Genomic DNA, 18,767 nt, shown 5'->3' with positions numbered 1-18,767 from the left:
ACAAACTTCTAAAAGTGTACTCATTTGGAGATGTGTGTAGTTCTATTTTTCAAAATATGGCATCATGTTTTATAACAGGCTACGTTGGACTCGACGTGGGGGATCGGTCACATGCTCGGTTCTGTCATCGGTGGAGCATTCGTGAACGTAAGTTGTCCGAATGAGATCAGTTGACCTGATCATACACTAAAGCTGTATCCAAAAACGTGTCTTTAATTGTGCAAAAAAAAAGAAAGGTTTTTTTGTTAGTTCTTTGTAGAATTAGAATAAGTAGTATCTACGCACAGCCTAATGATCTACCGAATATTATGTTAATTATAACATTTCACTCGATTTTAATCCTATCGTAATAAAAGGCGACTTCCAGTGCATTTAGCACCGAAGTATTAGTGTGAGCATCATGTCGTATGTTGATGGAAATTAGTACAGAACATAAGTACAAATAAACCACAGGAAGTGCTGAACGTCGCTTCTTGAAATTTGTTGAGCTTAGCAACATGATATGAAGAACAAATAAAAATGGTCGCCTCGTCTTACATATATAAAACATATATGGAAGAGGAGGCGACCATTTTTATTGCAATAAATATTTATTTTCTGGTGTTTTAGTTCCAGAGTTGCTCCCTTATGTCCTGCGTTCCAGGAAGTGCGGCCTTAATGGTTCATTTTATTTCAGCTGTGGGCATACCCCCTACCCTTCTTTGCGATTGGAATAGTGGCTCTGCTGTCCACACCTCTGCTTGCTACCAGGAGGGCCAAGAAAACGTATGAAATAGGTACGGCGTAAACTAGTGCAATAGAGTGCTAAAGAAATATTCGGGCAAATCTTCAGAAGCGGGAGAATATAGGTTCCAGGTATCTGTGGTACACAGAGTTGTTTTTAGCCGCTTCTTCATGTCCATTTCTTGTAATTGAGGCATTTTAAAAATGACGCATCAGTAGATTACATTTAGGATTAAGCTATATGTGAAAAAAACGTAATGCAAACAAACAAAGGTTGTAACAAAACCCGAAAGATAATAAAAAAAGGTTTCCAGTTGGTGTTAAATTACCTAAAAAAAAGATTTTTTAAAAATAATGCATGGGCAAATTGGCGACGCCATTTTAAGGATAAGCTTCCGAAAAATGTTAGTAAACATCCTCTGCACTGAGACCACCAAACACAAGGTCCGAAACGTAGTATATATATTTACGCAGCTCAACAATTTTTGTACCCAAAAGGCATGGGCTTTAGGTTTGGAATCAAAGAAGAGCCTCTTGGAGGTACCTACAAAAAACTAAGGATTACTATTTTTTTCTTTTTTTTGCTGTATGCACTTTTTTTTTTTTACGAAGCCTACATGGCGATTAGTTCCCCTGAAACTGAAAACCCCACTCCTGAGAACGCCAGACTGCCTAGTCGAATTCAGCAAGGAGCAGATAGAACTGAAAGTACGCCCTTCAGTACTAATGTCTGGACTTCACCAATACTAAAGTGTAATAAAGACATGTACAAGTTGTGGCAATATGAGCTGGCCCATCGGCGTTCAAGGCTGGGCGGCACGCCAGTCATGCGATGGGCATGTAAGCTTCTAAAAAAGATATTAGAATGTACAGCCATGGTTTCCTTTTGTCCTAACGTAGCAGTCCGTTTCATAGATCACTATGCCTTAGGCACCTTATGCGGAATTTCATACCTTTTGGTTAGCACTAAACTGGGCCAGCTCAAATTGCCCCTGACCGTACTACACTAAAAGACACAGTAATTAAAATCGACGTTTATTGAGGTGCATTTGACTGTATTTTTGCACCTCTTTTTGTCAGAGTCTACGCCAGATGACTTGTCAGCAACGCCCATTTCTAGTTACTACAAGCTCCTGGTTGATCCACTCTTCATGATCGACATCGTGTCTATAATGTTAAGTTGGATAATCATGGGGTTCAATGAACCAACCATGGAGCCGCATCTTGCAGAGGTAAACATTTTCGTTTCCTCATTGTGCCCATGCACAATGTTGGGGAAAAACAACTTGTCCGTAACGTTTGTGTTCTTATATGGAAAAACATTTTTGATACGTCAGTGATGGCTAGGTAAACTTTTAAGTTTGACCTGCAAATCTATTAAGACAATAGATAGTCGTAAGCATGAATTAAAATACATAGGCAATTTGGTCCAACAGTTTGAAGATATAAGTGGTAAATGAGTGAATGATGTTTCTATAAGGTTTATTTGTGTTACACTTCAGTGGCTCCGAGGCGAGAGCGCCGGCCTACGGATCCCCAGGCGGCGGGTTCGAATCCCGACCGAGGTGCCCGCAATATGACAGAGCTCGTTGCGGAGAAGGCGCCGTGTAACCGAGCTTTCGGTTGCACGTCAAAAGATTCCCAGGTAGTCAAAATTAATCCTGCCCTCCGCTGGGGCGTCCCAGATGCCCGTCGTAGGTTTGGCACGTAAAACCCCCAAATTTGACTTTTTTTGTGTGTTACACTTTCATACATATCAGACACAAGATTCATCGTTATTTAGAATGATAAATGGAACAAATATACTGACTTTTCATGCAACATAGCTGCAAGATATTTGTATTATTGAAAAGGGCACCTTAGGCGGCATTTCATATCTTCACACTTAAAAACACAGTAATTGAATATTTCTCGAGGTGCATAAATATTTTGGAGCCTCTTTCTCTCAGATTCGACACTGCATTAGTTTTCAGCAAATCCCATTGCTGGGACAAAAACATCCTGACTATTAGGATGATTAAATGTACTCTGTTACTAAACTTTGTTTAATAATTATTTTTTTTACACCACGATTAAATCGCAGAGCTTGCTGCAACACTTAGAGGCTACACCAATTGAAACTAGTTGCGAAAAGTATATATATATATATATATATATATCACATTTCTGTCCCATGATTTCAAAACTTGATTATTGCGGGCTAAATGGGGTCATTCGCTTCACCCAGTGGCCTAGAGCAGTACCATGCGTCATGCCTCATAGTGCAATCACACTTGCAAATTCACGGTCAGAGCCCCGCCGGCGACGAGCGGATAATGGTTCCGGGTGGAAGAAGGGTCGTGATCTTGAGAGTTTTTAGCTCGATGGAACAGCGAACATGGTCACCCGTATCTACGCTTCGATACCCGTCGCCTTTTCAAGAAAAGTCTACTCAAGTAATAAAGCGTACGTACTTACCTTGTGACGAAAGAATTCCGTTTGGCGTTTACTTGAGTTTTGCATAAAACAGATCAGCAGCACCTTGCGACCGGCAACTGCGTCCAACACGCTGTAGTCTCACACCCTCCAAGTCACGACTGGCCTGAAGGAAACGTTTATTTTTCGAAAACCACGAGCCGTCTATTCCGCAAAAAATGACACGAGAACAACGAAGAAACGCAGGAAAAGCAGCGGATCCCAAAACGAGGTCAGCTATTCATGCAGAAAGAGCCAACATGAAACAAAGAGTCGTGCGTTTATTAAACGGCGCTGCAACGCTTTTTTTTTTTTTTAGTTTGCGCTGTCTTGCTTGTGTACGACACCCCTCGTCTTCTCTGCGGCAAAACTTTACCATCTTCGCGCGGTTCTTCCCGTGTGGCGAAGAGAGCGCGGCGGTGCACGACCTAGCGTCAACAAAGTTAAGCCTACTCGTACCGGACGTACTCCGAGCGGATCCAAAAGCTTCCCCAGAGTGGCCAAGAGCAACAGACGACAAGAAAAATTCGAGAAGACACTTAAGACCGCTTACGCATTCCTGTAACCACCGCGCCACGTCTTCCTTTCGCACAAGGCGCTCCGTCGGTAACATCACGCTCCCCACTGCGCAGGCGCGGCGAGCCTCGCAGGCTTCGCGACGGCTTCTGCGACAAAGCATTGCTTTGCTCTGCTTTTCTCTGTGTTTTATTTTTGAGGCGCGCCAGCTTTGACCTTCAACGAACCCAGAAGCTTCCGTGACGAAGCATCTGCGTTGCTGTGTTTTTCTGTGTTTTATTGGGAATGGGCATTTAGGTGCCGTTTCGCTCAGCCATAGGGAATTTTGGTACCGTTTCGTTCAGCCAATGTGAATTTAGCTGCCCTTTCGTTCAGCCAATGGGAATTTAGGTGCCGTTTTTCGCCGGCTTCACTCCATGGTCCATTTAATGCTGTTGCATTAAAATCTCGAGACTTCTCGTCGCAGACGCGACGCTCCGAGGGCAAACGAAAGAATCCCCGCCGGTACATGAAATATATGTAAAAACCTTCGGTTTTCCGCTGCTGCCGGATCCGCTTTGGGTGCAGCATTTTTTCTCAGGTGTAAGCGTATCACAAGCGCACCATCAGTGTCACTATCACTATAGTAACATATCAAGGGTGACAGCAGTGCCAAAGGTAGACTCTGCGCTGCGGCGCGATGCATCAGCGACTCCGATCTACTCTTGACTTTCGACCCTCGCTCGCATACTCTCGGCCGCTCGGCGAAGGCAGCGCAAATCTGCGAAACCACTGAGGCTGTCCAGCATTTAAACATTTCCTTCAGTCACAGCCAAGGTAGAAAGAAATTAATATTTGTTTTAAATAAAATAAATAAGATATATTTCGATTTATTCAGATTTATTTGATTTAAACCAGTGTAGCGGGGAAATTGGATTACTTAACGCAAGGTATACTTTTAAACATGGCAGACTGATCAATCCACCCGATCATTGAAAACAATGCGGGATAAAAAATGCTGTAATTTTGTCGTTAAATGTACAGTTTAATAACAACTTTTTACAGGTGCAAGCCCCAATACTAGAAGAGAATCATCTTAATTTTCTATTGCTCAGTTAGTGAAGATTTTTGCTTTTCTTTTGCGTTGTAGTTTGCTAGCAATAAGGAAATACGTAACCGATGAACTAAATGAAAGTTGCAAAGCTCAATGCTCTGATTTCCTCGTAAGAGCACCACGCCGCTTTTTATTCGTGTTCACTCAGCTCTAAATATTCCTGTTGTTATTTTAGTTAAATGCAAAACAAACGCATTGAGACCTCAAATGAAAAACGAACGACGAAAAAAGAAAGATTTTATTAAATGTTTTTGCGGAAACGATTTGATTGCAATCATCACCAGAAAACCGGTGTGATTTAAATAACAATTGAAATCATCTTTATTTTTATTTTTCTTCTTGGTCATAACAATAACTACAGAGGATGTAAAGGTTTTTCTTCGTTCCCGGTTCGCTTATAATTTTTCTAACTTTTTTTTTTGTGAAAAAAGGGGGTGGGGGGTTTAGCTTTTGTCATTGGAAAAAGGTTTGGAGTGCTCCCATCACGGTCCGGACAACCACTCATACGCTCTGTAGGCTATCGTCAAGTCGTCCGCTATTGTTGTTATTGCCAATGTTTTCAAAACAAAAAAGAGGGAGGAGACGACCGCTAGAAAGCAAGAAGGAAAGCCTGCTGTTTGCTTGGCTGATGTCCTCACTGCAAACATAAACCCGCGCCAAAAATGTCACGCAATTGTTTTTTTTTTTTTCTTTTTTTGTGATCGGCATTTGTTGTGTTTTGTTTGTACAGCCCTTAACCTCGCAGGGAGGAAGTAGTTTCGTTTTTGCCGAACCAATCAATCGGTTACTTTTTATCGCCGGATCCCTAGAGTGAGAGTATGAGCAGAAAGTTTGATCACGTGGTGCAAGACCGCCTGTCGCTTTTGCACCCGGGACAGTCATACACTCCGTTTTAGCCAACCATAACTGCATGTCAAAATAGCGGTGCAAGCACTGTTAAAAATTATGCGGGGGACAGTGACCTGCTAGTCTCTGGCACATCACCAGCATCTTAGCAGCGTGTCGTCGGCGCACCCTCCAAGAACGGGTTACCGAGTTAGCGACGACGTGATTGATATGACTTCGTCACTCCTCTAAGTGCTATTCTGTGCTGGACGTCCGGCGCTATTCTCTTTCATCTTCTATTCTCGGAATCGGGATACAATAACGCAAATACCGTATATCTCGAAACCCATTGCATTTGCGGATATTGTTTAAATATTTTGGCGTCCGCTTATGAGACTGAGAACATCAATTCAACTATTAACAATTTAAATAGTAAAAATGAATTAACAAGTTTGAGTTTATTAGCCCACTAATTTTGAGGGTTATATTTCAATCTAACGTACGCCGATACTAATACACATACAGTGGAGATAGAGTCCACGTACCAGTCAATCATTTAAATACATTCTGGTCAAAATAGAATATGTTTATGCATTAAGAGAATCATTATTATAACCTGAGTTGCTAACATATGTTCTGGTTCCCAAGGGAGTTCTAAACATCTATTCGATGAGACTACAAAACATTAAAACCTAGAAGGTTATGCACTTAAAAATACTTTTTTCCCCAAGACATATGTAGGATGTCCGATGTTGTAATTTTGCTATTTAAAGTCCGATTTGAAGTTTACTTCCTGCGTCAAATGAAGGTATCAGACGTATTTCCGATGTTCACGTTTTGAAGTCCTCGTGTCATGTTTGGGTGTATGTCATTTTACTGTTCTGCATCCTAAATACTCTAGCCGGCAAGCTAAAGCATAATGTTTTCCCTTTCGCAGTTCAATATCAATAGCGCACAAATCGGCGTCATCTTCATGGTTCAATACGCCAGCTATACCGTAGGCTCTGTATGTTCGGCAGTCTTCTGCAGTCTCAAGGTAAGCTGCAAAGTTACAGTTAAGATTGTTACTGCTATTTATCTTTCTTAAAAGGGCCCCTGAAAAGAAAAAAAAAGTTTTTTTAAAAACAGTCTGATTTAGACACGCGTGTCGAAAAATAAATTTTACGCGGAAAAAAAACTTTTTTAGAGCAATATTGACTGCGCCAGACGCAATTTAGTCGGTAGTCACCTCCTTTCCACCTTTCTCTCTCTCGGCACTTCGGGCGCGTGGAGGAGAGGTAGTTCCCGCCTCTTCGTAGTGAATCGGCTTGGCTGCTTTCCCTGCTTGGCTGCGCCCCGCCCGATAGCCATTGCTACTTCCTGGCCGTCTTCCAAAATTTACTCGATCTTACCCCAGGGTAAGGGTTTTGTACCCTTGGCGTTCTAAAACCTACCCGCGTACAGCGTTTTTCGATCTGTGCTGTCACGTGATACGATCCGCCGGAGAAACTCGGATCCATTTGGAGATTTGGAACACAGCCCCTGGCCGGCTGTGTCTGCCGGTCGCACGAAGTACCGCTGGTACCGCGTCGTATCGTGCAGGTACCGTGGTCACCGTGGTGCCGTGGTCGTACACACAGTACATAGTCGTCGCGGTGGACCCCGACCTGAAGCTTCGGTTGCTTCAACGCTGCTAGCAGCTGGGCCTTCGCCCGTACGAGGACACGCCTCGCCAGCCGGAAGGCGTCCGCTCCGATCGCCGCAAGACAACCGCTCGCGAGGAGGCACCCACTTCGCCGCGGAAGGCGGCGAAGCGGGTGCCTCGACGAGTTCGTCCGAGCCGCACGACCCTTCAAGCCGCCGCGAGGACACGCAGTGGTAACTGATTTTTTAGTAAACGTTGAGTGCGGTGCCCGCGTGCCTCACTAAACTCCCTTTACGGGAACCGACATCTAAACAAAAATTGGCACTGACGCGCGCCAGAAAACAAACAAAAGATGGGGTAAACGGGACACACGAATCTCGCAAAGAAGAGCAGAAAAACATAAACCTGTCACCCCGCGCCACTTATTAAGTACTTACGATGACTGACTAACTAACACAAGCAACAAGCCCTCTTCAGAACGCGAGACGCGAAGACGGCGACCATGACAGAAAACAAACTGGCGAAGCTTTTGTTTTTTGTTTTGTTGTAGGATCCGAACGGAAGTTACGATTTTGTAAAACGTTTGTAAACAATTGCGACATTCATTCGATGGATTGTTTCTTAAACCTAAAAATATGTAATTCAAAAGGCGATTTCAAGAGATCACGACGATTTGATAACCAACATCTAAGCTGTCACTCATTCTATTGGCCAATGAGAAGCCGATTTTAATGACCATGGTTACCAATGAGAAGCCGAGCTGAATGACCTGGAATTTGCGCGCAAATTTTCAAATAAATCTCTCGCCGTCAATATTGCTCTAAACATTTTTTTTTCGCGTAAAATTCATTTTTCGACACGCGTGTCCCAACCAGACTGTTTTAAAAAAATTTTGTTTTTGTTTTCAGGGGCCCTTTAAGGGACCCTGCAATCCTATTTCAGCGTCTACCAGTTCTTTTGCGGTTTTCACATCTTGTGTGGTTTGGGAAGCCCAGCGGGAGAGAGTAACTAAATATCAATGCGTCATATTTTAACCGGGCGACGCGGAAGCCTTCTCTACCTACGGGAGCGCCCCGTGGTACCAAACGCGCGCAGCATGTGAAGACATCGCGACGTTGTCGGTCCTGGCCAGCTGCTGCTTTACGGCTGGTCAGAGCAGCTAAAAGCTCCTTTTTTTGTCGAAACACTAAATATAAGTTGCGCGAACTGTTTCAATTAATTATGATAATAATTTTTGCTCAGTATTTGAGATCTGAAAAGAAACAAATGCAGTGCATAGAGGGTATAACGCATGGAAACAAGAAATGACCCGTCGACATACCCGCAACCAAGCGGTGGAAAAGGCGGCGCATACTAGAAAAGGGTAGTGGGATCAGGCGCCGACGCACGCCACGCACTGCTGTGAAGGGGTGAGCGTATACATGGCTTGCACTGACGTCACATCGCATACTTTTGACCACCATGTAAAAGGAGGAGAGGGAGACTGCTTTTGTGTGAATTTTGAGTGAAAGGCTTATTTTTATAATCTTCTGGGAGGAGAATAGCGATGCCTGTGCAAATCCGGGAGGCACAAAAGAGGATCCTGATAAGAGGGGAACTCCTTCTTCCTCTCTTCTCTGGTGGTCATCGGAGCGCACTTTGAATGACGTCACGTGCAACCCATGTATACGCTCACCCCTTCACAGTACATCCGGAGCCTTTCTATAGACCTTTCCAGCGGCAGTCTCGAACGAAGCAATTTACAGCGCGTGTCCCTGGTTTTGAGAGTGTACGTCAGTGTTGCCCGACTGCGCTGAGCTGTGGAGTTTCTCGTCAGTCAGCTGTGGCAGCCTGCGTAGGCGCAATTCCGGACGCTGGTAGCGGCTGAATTGCCGCGTTTTCTTTTTTATTTTGTGTTCTGTGACGAACATAATTTTTAGAGGTCTTTAAGGAAGCAGTGCTCTATTTTTGGGAACAAAAACAAAGAAAATAAAGCTGTTTTGGTGAGTCCGTGCGCGGCAGAACAAATGCAACTGGAATGTTTGTTTCATTTTATGTTGAACGTTTTACGGCACCGTACACTCAGCTGTACCAATCTATATAGGTCAAAATATTTGACCACATAGAATACCCAAACTGCATGGATATTCCCCGCCCACAACATGAAATTCAATGAGTGTCATCAATCGAACAACATACTGTAAACGACTTATTTTTCGCGGGCTCAATATTTCGCGATTTATGTCAAAGCTGAAGTTTTGGAATAATTCGCGGGTTCTAATTTTCGCGACGCGGTGGGATCTCAATATAGATTCCAATGTCTTTACATTTCACCGGAATTGTTCGCGGGACCTATTTTTCCCGAATTATAGGCGATCCGCGGAATTCGCGAAAATTAGGTCCTCGCGAAAATTAAGTCGTTTACAGTATATTGTACGTACCCCACGGTGCCGCGTTATCCGAACAGGATTTGAGAAAGGTCTCAAATAACACAGCATATCCAATGTACAGTGTCGACGATAGTCACTCCACGACAATATCGGACGGAATCCAGCGTGTTTTGGGGAACATGTAGAAGAGAGCAGCTTTTTTCCACAGCTTCAAAGCAAATGAACGAGCGTACGTCTATTCTGTCCCCACACCCCGGACCCGACCCTATCAGTTATTTTTCGCGAAGATCCGGAACACAGCCGGGAAGGCTTTTTGGAGATTATCTCAACGGAAATAATCCTCCAAGACGTCGAACTGCCTGCGTCGCGGGCTGCTTGGCGTTCGCTCTCTTCGTTCGTTTCCTGCGAAGGCTGAGCAGGCTACGGGTCCTGGTATTCTCTGGTTCTCAGAGTGGAAGATAACATACAAAGGATAAGCATCCTAAACAGGCGAATAAAATAAAAACTTCCAAGAAAAGCCGGCGAACTCCGAATGCAAAATGCAGGTGGGGAGTCACGCTGACCGGGTTTCCACAGCTCAGGCGGGTGCCAGAAATTTCTGGCTGATAGGGGTCGCTCGATTCGTAAAATGGCGGCGGCCAGGGCGCTCTTTTTGCAAAGGTCTATAGAAAGGCTCCGTATGTACGAGGCGGTGCTGCGGTCATTTGGGCTGGAGGTTCCGACCGGTTCCGAGCATTCCGAAGGCCTTCGGCGAGCAGGTTTGGCTTGCGGTTTTGCCGTTTAACGGTTTGGCAGCGCGAAGCGGCTGCCGTTCTGAGTTGATCTTTACGCCGTGTTTGCTGTGGTTTGTGGCGAATGAAGGGTCATGCTGAATTAGAATTTAGTCGCTCAGCAAATGTAATGGGAGCCACCCTGGCCGCCCGCTTAATCCAGCCTATCCAGCACATGATTGAGTTGCGCCCTCTCGAGCCGTCGACACGGAGTGCGGCAGCTGTGAGCCGTCGACACGGCCACCCAAACAAGAACCAGGGACCTTATGAAAGAGGTTATTTTTTGCTCGTTTTTGTAATTTTAATTAGCCTATAACTTTTAAGAGGAAGAAAAATTCGAGAAAAAAAACGTTTCCCTAAGTTGCTACGTTAAGTGCGCTCAGGTTCGGTGCGAATTAAAAAGTAGTCAAAAAGTCGTTGCAGGGCCTGTTTAAGCTTGGGGATGAGAACAAAGCGCCTAGGCAAGCGACTGGTGATTCGTTTTATTACATCATAAAATATAAAGGCTATTTTAATATTGCTTTCTTTCATATCATTTTAGATGGAAGCGGGATTCGGACTTACAGGACACCTTCTAGCCATTCTGGCTTACATACTGCTTGGACCAGCACCCTTCATTCCCTACGAACCGTGAGAAAGTTGGAATTCTTAAGGAAAATGCCTGAGCAGCACATGTTCTCGACAAACAACAGTCACCACCCACCAAGAAAAATTACATATCAGATTATAAACAAACAAATTTAATATAGTTTTTAGGTGATTATTATATACTATATATCTAAGAAACCAAAGTTTTATAAAGACACTTGTCAAAATCCCTATGATACATATTGAACCAATATTGCAATGCTAATTGACCATAATGCGATCATAACTTCAACACCTACTGAGTTAACACACCTAAGCAGCCACGACTTACAAATTACATGCTTACATTATATTTAAAGGAATTTTGGAAATGTCACATCTAAATCCTCAACTGGAGCTCGAACAAAAACGTCCTCATTTTGTTTATTTCGGATTTAAATAAATCTGAATGTAACGAAATCTTGGAATTACGAACTTCAAAAGTGTGCTCCACAAATGTTTTTAAAGAAACCCTACTGTAAACGTTAGTCAAAAAATATGAAATTAATTATAATTGTTCTTGCTTATAAAGTGCTCAATTAGATTACTTGACTACCCGAAACTAAAAGCAATTGGGCGTTACTTAAAGGAGCAACCAAAACTCCTTCGAATTAATTCGGGTTTTCAAAACGACAGTTTTCTCCCGGATGACAAATAGGAGTTTCGTACTTTCTATTACTGAAATAAAATCAGCGAATTATAACTTACTTATTCTCTTAATGCAACAATTTTTGTTAACCATCCTCCTGTATATGATTTGGTTCGACGAGACTTTGGCAGGAAATTTATACGAGCTAAAGGTAACCGTTTGAAGTAATTTTAGTACCTCAAAATGTAATCTAATTGCTGTTGTGATTACTTTCTAATAAATGTAGTCTATCTACTATAGAATTCTTCCTAAGACTAATCAATTTGAAGTAATTTGAATACATATCACGAGTGCCGTAATAGTCTACGAATATATCCAGGTGATTGACTCTTTAGTCCGACATCTCGATTTTTGAAACCACTTTGAAGACGCGAAATTTTTGAATGTTTGAGTCCTTCGTTATCTGTAGTTGTAAAATTGAGAAACTCGAAATGTTAACGGTATTTTTATATGCTGCTCTGTTACATACAGGACTTTGTGGATGGCTTACATTGCACAGGTTTTCATCGGAATAGGTACAGCTGCGCAATTCGCCTGTCATTACTGCCACGCAATTAAAGTCGCTATGTAAGTAACTTTTTTTTCCACAATAAGGCGAATGCAGCGAAAGCTGCATTCCGGCATCTCCTATATACACTCTAAAAACTATCACGCTGAAACTCACGCTAACCGGGAGTTTCAAGCGCGGAACTGCCGTCAGTACGACAGGAATGACGTTTTAAGCACCACGTGATCAATAATAAGCGTTTGGTTTCTTTGTCCAAGCGTTACAGCGGTCCGAGGAATCCCGATCGCCCATTTTTTTTCGAGCGGGATCAAGAACGTTAGCGTGACGACCGCAAAACACACGCCTAGATTTTCACTGTCACGCTTATATATATCCGAATGGATTGACCCTCCCGAAGATGCACCAGCGCGTGTTTTTTTTAATTTTTTTTGTTGATGTAAACTGTTTCTGGAAGCACAGAGGGCGCATGCGTCCTCTTTTTTGGCTGGACAAGCGAAAAAGCCGTTGCGCTGTTTCTGTGGCTCGCTGGATTGCTCAGTCAGTTCCCGACACGCTTTGTTTGTGGCTGGACCAGCTTGACTTTGACTGCGACTGGCGAGGCTTAGCGGGAGATGGCGTGCGATTTAGGGCTCAGTGTGCCATGTTTACAGCACTAGACGTGCATGGAGTACCGCGGGGTCGCTGCGATCACAACGAGTGCGAGTGTCCCGAATATCTGCGCGACACTGAGCTGAATGCCTGCCAAGGGAAGGGCTTCCCATTTGGTTGGCGTGTTTACTGCGGCCATTCGCCAGCTATCAATTGACGACTACATTATTTGGGTAACAACCCTGGTTTTATTTGTTTTATTTGTACAAACGAAAATAGTTTTTTTTTTTTTAATAAAGAGTATAACCCCCAAGCTGAAATGTGTTTGCCTTTTTCTATTCAGTTCGTTTTGGACTGTTCCTTTTGGTAACTGAAGCCTAGCCGGATCTCTCTCTCTCTCTCTCTTTGGGTTTTTAGACACCAAGATTAAATTTCCTCAAATTTTCACACAAATTCCACAGCTAGAAACAGCGCGCAGCTAATTGGCGCAATTTGCCAGGCGTAACATGCATTATCTACGCGACGCATCTGGGCAATTTCTTTTGATTCACAACTCCATTTCGTATATGTGCGTATTATTCATGAAGCAGCACGTTAGGCTTCCTTGCAGTACTCAATTCGCCTAGTGAAGTCTCTAGAGAGATTTAGTATATCGATTTAGAGCTTCGATAACGATATCGGATAACGATATGATGCATGGGTGCCCTTGTGTTTATACGCTTATTACTGCGTGCGTTTTCTCCACGCTTTGACGATGACGCCTTCTAGGCGTGTGAAATGCGCGTTGCGGTTGAAACTTGTGGCCACGAGCATTGAGTTTTCTCGAATTTAGTATATCGTCCCTATAACTAAGATTATTAGGACGGTATACTGAATACGAGAAAGCCCCATGCTCCCGGCCAGAGGTTCCCACCGCGACGCGAATTTCACACGCATAGGAGGCGTCATTATCTAAGCATGGAGAAAACGCACGCCCTAATAAGCGTGTAAACACAACGGCCCCCTCACGCCCGCCAAGTGTTATACCATAGCACAGTTCACGCTTGGGAAGCATGAAATTTAAGCGTTGAAAAACACCACGCTTAGAACAAGCGTGTAAAAAATCGCTTTGCGTCACGCCTGCCAAGCTTTCAATTGTAACGCAGTTCACGCTTAGGGAGCGTGAATTCTAAGCGTTGAAAAACACCACGCTTAGAACAAGCGTGCAAAAAATCGCTTTGCGTCACGCTTGCTCTGCGTGACCATTTTTAGAGTGTAGCTTTCTAAACAACACCCATTACGTCCACCAATAACTATGCACCACTAAATCGATAGTTTGCCGCGTGTTCTGCCTTGAGGAGACCTTAGGTAAATTTGCTCAAGAAACATGTCGCAATTAACATCAGTCAGTTAATAGTTTAGATGGGTAACTAAGAGCGACACCGTTAAAAGTTATATATTTCGAAAAACCTGGCATAGATGAAACAAAAAAATACAAAGCTTAGAAAATCAGATTACGTCGGAGGAATGCCTTGTGTTATGCTCCCACAATGCATCGCATTGAGTGACACCCCGCTTTTGCATTGCGTTGGAATCGGTGCCTTGGTGCATACGCCTACCTTGGACGGCTTGGACAAACTAAAGTTCGCAACGTCCCGCAAGCTGTCGAGACTGGCTAGGAAACACCTTCTGCAAGCGCCGACAGATGACGGCTGGGTGCACATTTGGAGGGGCAAGGCGATAAGACGCATAGGGATGGAGGCCGCAGGCCGTCACGCTACACCGTGAGACCGTGACGTAACACCTTGCAACCGAAGATCGCCTTTGACGTTTTCCTTCGGCAATTTTGGCGCCGAGCAGATGGGCACGGGAGGTGTATCACTGGGGCGCTTGCTAACCCCATCAGCAGACTGTCGCCGCGAAGTGGGGTTATCGGAGGGGGGGGGGGGGGGGGGGGGGGGGGCACAACCCCGCCTCGCGGCGGCAGCCTGCTGAGGTCTCCGTACAAAATATTAACCCACCTTGACTCTCCCCCCCCCCCCCCGCTCCCCCCCCCCCCCCCCCCCCCCCCCCCGTACACGCCGTTTCCAGGCACTGCGCCGACGGCCCAAGCACCTCCTAGCCCCGCTGCCCCCCACTGCTCCTCTGTTGTTCGGTGTTACGTCACGCCGCCGCTCTCCATACCCAGCCGATCCTGTGCGGCCGCTGTTGCTATGCGTTCTATCGCCTGGATTTTCAATATAAGCGGCCGGAGCGAAGCTGCGCGCTTTGGAAGCGCTCGAAAGCTCCTGCCGCCGGCTTTTCATACCTGTGAACGCACAAGGGCTTCGGTTCTGTTCTTCGGCCTGCCACGCAGTTCGTTACACGCAGGCGTCTTACCGTGTCACCAGGTCGTATGCCCACGGTGTCGTCGCCCCTATGTGCACAACATGTATGCACAGCAACAAAATGGCTTTGTCATTTTCCGCGCATCGCGCGGTCGTCCTTCATGCACACGCTAAGTAACCTGATCAGCATGCACCAAGGAGAAGAGTGTTTCGGGAATGTTCACTCTGCCGAAAAATGCTGAGACTGCATTTACCACGCTTTGTTATATATAACCGCTGCACGAAATTCTAGAGCATTTCTGAGAGAATAAAAGTAGCGGAAGCAGCGAACCACTTTTCTTATTTTCTCAGAAATATACAAAAGTTTTCAAATCCTGCGCGTAGCTAGTGTAAGCCGTCATATTCAGTTTGTGAGTATTTTTCTTGTCGCACCTTTCTTTACGAATCATTAGAAAAAATGAAAAAAAAATGCCACTTCACACCCTCATTAAAAAAAAAAGCCTTTACCGGTTAGAGTGTAGATATTCAGTGCAAAGTGTGTTGTACCATTATAAGACGAAACTAGCCCTTTTGTAATGTGAAAGAGTTTTTTTTTAGGTTTAATGGAGTTTTAAGTAGTAATTACCCCATGCAAAGAAAACGATTTCTGATATTATTTTTTACTAAATATGCCAGACCTTAAAATATTGTGCAAGAGGCATTTAAGTTTTACATGGGCACATACATTTATTTATGTTCACTGGACACATTTATATGCTTTGTTTTACACAAATTTAAGAGGATACTGATGGTTATGTAATTTTGCAGAGATCGCGGATATCCAGACACAGCGCGAACAGTCGGTTTCGTGTCCGGCGTTGTTTTCTCCTTCATTGTAACAGGGTAAGTTGTAAGAAACTATCCGACAAGTCATAGATTTTGCATAGACAACGAACAAAATTAAAAAGAAAATCTTAAAGGGGCCCTGCTAGGATTTTTTTTCTAATTTTTAATTTGCACCGAACCTGAGCGCGCTGAACGTAGTAACTTAATGATTTTTTTTCTTTTCTCGAATATAGCTTTATTTTAAAAGTTATAGGCAAATTAAAATTACAAAAACAAGTAAAAAATACCTCCTTCATTACGTCCTTGGTTGCTTTAGTGGCCGTGAACTAGACGAGAGGGAGTGAGCTCAGCGAGCGGTCACGGCTGCCGCATTCCGTGTCGACGGCGTGAGAGGGCGCCACTAAAGCGTGTTCTGGATAGGCTGTATGAAGCAAGCAGTCAGGGCGACTCGCATTGCATTTGCTGCGCGATTAAACACTAATTCGGCATGACACTTCATTGGCCACAAACGACAGCAAACAAGGGGTAAAGATCAGTTCAAAACGGAAGCCACTTCGCGCTGCCTTACCGCGAAACGGCCAAACTGCAAGACAAAGCTGCTCGCCGAAGGCCTTCGGAACGCTCGGAACCGGTCGGATCCTCGAGCACGTATACGACCGCAGCGCCGCCGCATACATCCGGGACCTTTCTACGCTCGCCGCTCGTTAGTGCCTGATCCCACAACACATTCCTAGTGTGCGCCGCCTTTTCCACTGCTTGGTGGCGGGTATGTCAACGGGTCATTTCTTGTTTCCGTACTTTCTAAACTGCATTCGTTTCTTTCCTGATTTAAAATACTGAACAAAAACTACTTTTATAAATAATTGAAACGGTTCGCGCCACTCATTTATTCTATTTGGACTAAAAAAAAGCTTTTAGCGGCTCTGACCAGTAGTAAGCCCAGGATCAAACACGTCACACATCGAGCGCTTTTGGTACTGCGGGTCGCCCCCGTCGGTGGAGGAGCTATCCGCCTCATCCGGTTAAAATATGATGCAATGATATTTAGTTACTCTCTTCGTGCCCGCTGGCTTGTCCGAACCTCAACAGACGTGGAAACCGCAAAAAAGGTAGATGCTTAAATACGATTGCAGGGCCCCTTTAAGCGCAAATGTTTTTTTTTTTTTTTGTTTTTTTTTTTTACATACATCTTGTTTTTGATTTTAGCGTGCGTGTCGCGGCGCCGACCTCAGTGATGCGCCATAATAAACTTCGATCTCAATTTGTTTGTAATTGGCTACTGGTGCCAGTCATGAGCACACCACCAAAAAACAGCAAATATTGGCTTAATCAGTCCACCCACACTTTATTGATAGAGGCAGACTGACACTCAAGGGGTGTTGAAAATTATTGATTCAACAAGAAAAAAAGTAGTCACATAATCCAAAAATATTGACTAGAACACTGGACTCGGTACGGGTCAAACATATTTAGTTAGCTGAGAAAAGTTTTGCAGGAATACTAAAATTGGAGTTAGCGGTTCAGCGAATGTAAAATATTTCTTAAATAATTGAATGCTAATAATGATTACTAAATAGATTCATTGCAATGAACTCTCGCAATAGATGTCGAGCGGCGCAAGGCAGTGAATTTAGATACTTATATTCCATTGCCTGAATCAAAGATCTTAAATTGTTCAACATCAGCATAAAAACGATAACATAAAAACACCCAAATGTACCAAGATGAAACTTAGCATTTGCGCTTGATAGGTACACAACATGAAATCATCTGGCGTACACCAATGAAAACACGCCTTTTCCACGAGGATACATTCGAAAAAAAAAATAAGAAAAAATGTAGTGTTACAGATTTTTGTCTCATATCATACACCCTACAACTTCAGTTCGACGTACAGCGCACTGATGTGGAGCTGACGTCCCCAACTTCTATGAGGGGCTTGAGAACGGTGCGACATAACTTATTAAACAGCTAAAGTATGTATCAATAACTATAGAAAAATAAAAGAACAAGCTTTTGCTGTAGGGCCAATAAAAAAAGAGTATTCTTGTTGTTGTATTCATTAACACGAACATTAGCTATCTAACGAGTTGTACACTCGGCTATCAAGCCGCTCGTGAAAGTTTGTATCCTCGGTTCCACGTCAGTGAACTGTCCGTCGAGCAGAAGTTTTGGGTGCTTTATATTGGACAAGGGGTGTAAGAGCTGAGCTCTTTCTTTGAGTGTGTAGGCACAAAATTTCGCAAAATGTCAACCGCGACGGTTTTTTTTTTGTTTTTTTTTTACCTTTTTTCGGAGCGGCACATTAGCAGTTATGCTGCAAAAATGCTAAAAACAAACTCATAGAGATTGCTTTTCAATCATTCTCTCTAACTATGCGCCTGTCGGGTGAGTAGCTCCTTTCATAACTTATCATTTCTTTAGTAACTTGATACAAAATACCCCACTTGTTTTCCAGGTTTACGTGGGTGTACCTCATTTATGTTTCTGGTGTACCTCATTTATGTTTCTGGTGTACCTCATTTATGTTTCTATTTTGCTACAGTGCCATAGTGACGTCCCCAATTGCCGGGTATTTGGTGGAGACATTCGGATTCAGAAAAGGTTCAATGGCATTACTGGGAGTACTCGTGCTTTGGGTAAGCAGCTAAGCTGTTTGACTCAGGCCGCAATAGGTCGGAAGAAACGCGAACTGCGAAGATGAAAACTAATCCTATCAGAACTTACAAAAAAAATAATTTCCACGCGTTTATTTTTTCTAAGTGTCTAGCGTTACGTCCGACGTAACCCAAGTTACGTCCAAATATTCGCCTTCCTTTGTTCACTGGGGAGAGAGAGGAGCGGGGGGGGGGGGGGGGGGGGGGTGAGGTATACGCGTTTCAGCGCTCCG

The 18,767-nt window shown here is 43.9% G+C and overlaps 1 protein-coding gene across 1 annotated transcript; it reads left to right on the top strand.

Moving 5' to 3' along the window:
* The first annotated feature begins 1,340 nt into the window (after nucleotides 1-1,340).
* Nucleotides 1,341-18,528, top strand: LOC120837355. Its single transcript, XM_040206640.2, has 7 exons — nucleotides 1,341-1,431; nucleotides 1,804-1,955; nucleotides 6,549-6,647; nucleotides 10,916-11,004; nucleotides 12,122-12,217; nucleotides 15,860-15,934; nucleotides 18,423-18,528. The coding sequence occupies exons 1-7, from the start codon at nucleotides 1,341-1,343 to the stop codon at nucleotides 18,526-18,528; spliced, it is 708 nt and encodes a 235-aa protein (XP_040062574.2).
* The last annotated feature ends 239 nt before the right edge of the window (nucleotides 18,529-18,767 follow it).

The sequence above is a fragment of the Ixodes scapularis genome, unplaced genomic scaffold, assembly GCF_016920785.2.
Source record: "Ixodes scapularis isolate PalLabHiFi unplaced genomic scaffold, ASM1692078v2 PGA_scaffold2__306_contigs__length_199485367, whole genome shotgun sequence".
Taxonomy (NCBI): domain Eukaryota; kingdom Metazoa; phylum Arthropoda; class Arachnida; order Ixodida; family Ixodidae; genus Ixodes; species Ixodes scapularis.
The sequence above is the reverse complement of the archived record's forward strand: the minus strand, read 5'-3'. Positions and strand labels throughout refer to the sequence as shown.

Excerpts from the sequence above, each read along its gene's own strand:
- LOC120837355 (XM_040206640.2), top strand. The coding sequence starts at position 1,341 with ATGGCGATTAGTTCCCCTGAAACTGAAAACCCCACTCCTGAGAACGCC. Across the intron at positions 11,005-12,121 it reads CCCTTCATTCCCTACGAACC|GACTTTGTGGATGGCTTACA; the intron begins GTGAGAAAGTTG and ends TGTTACATACAG. Across the intron at positions 15,935-18,422 it reads TTCTCCTTCATTGTAACAGG|TGCCATAGTGACGTCCCCAA; the intron begins GTAAGTTGTAAG and ends ATTTTGCTACAG.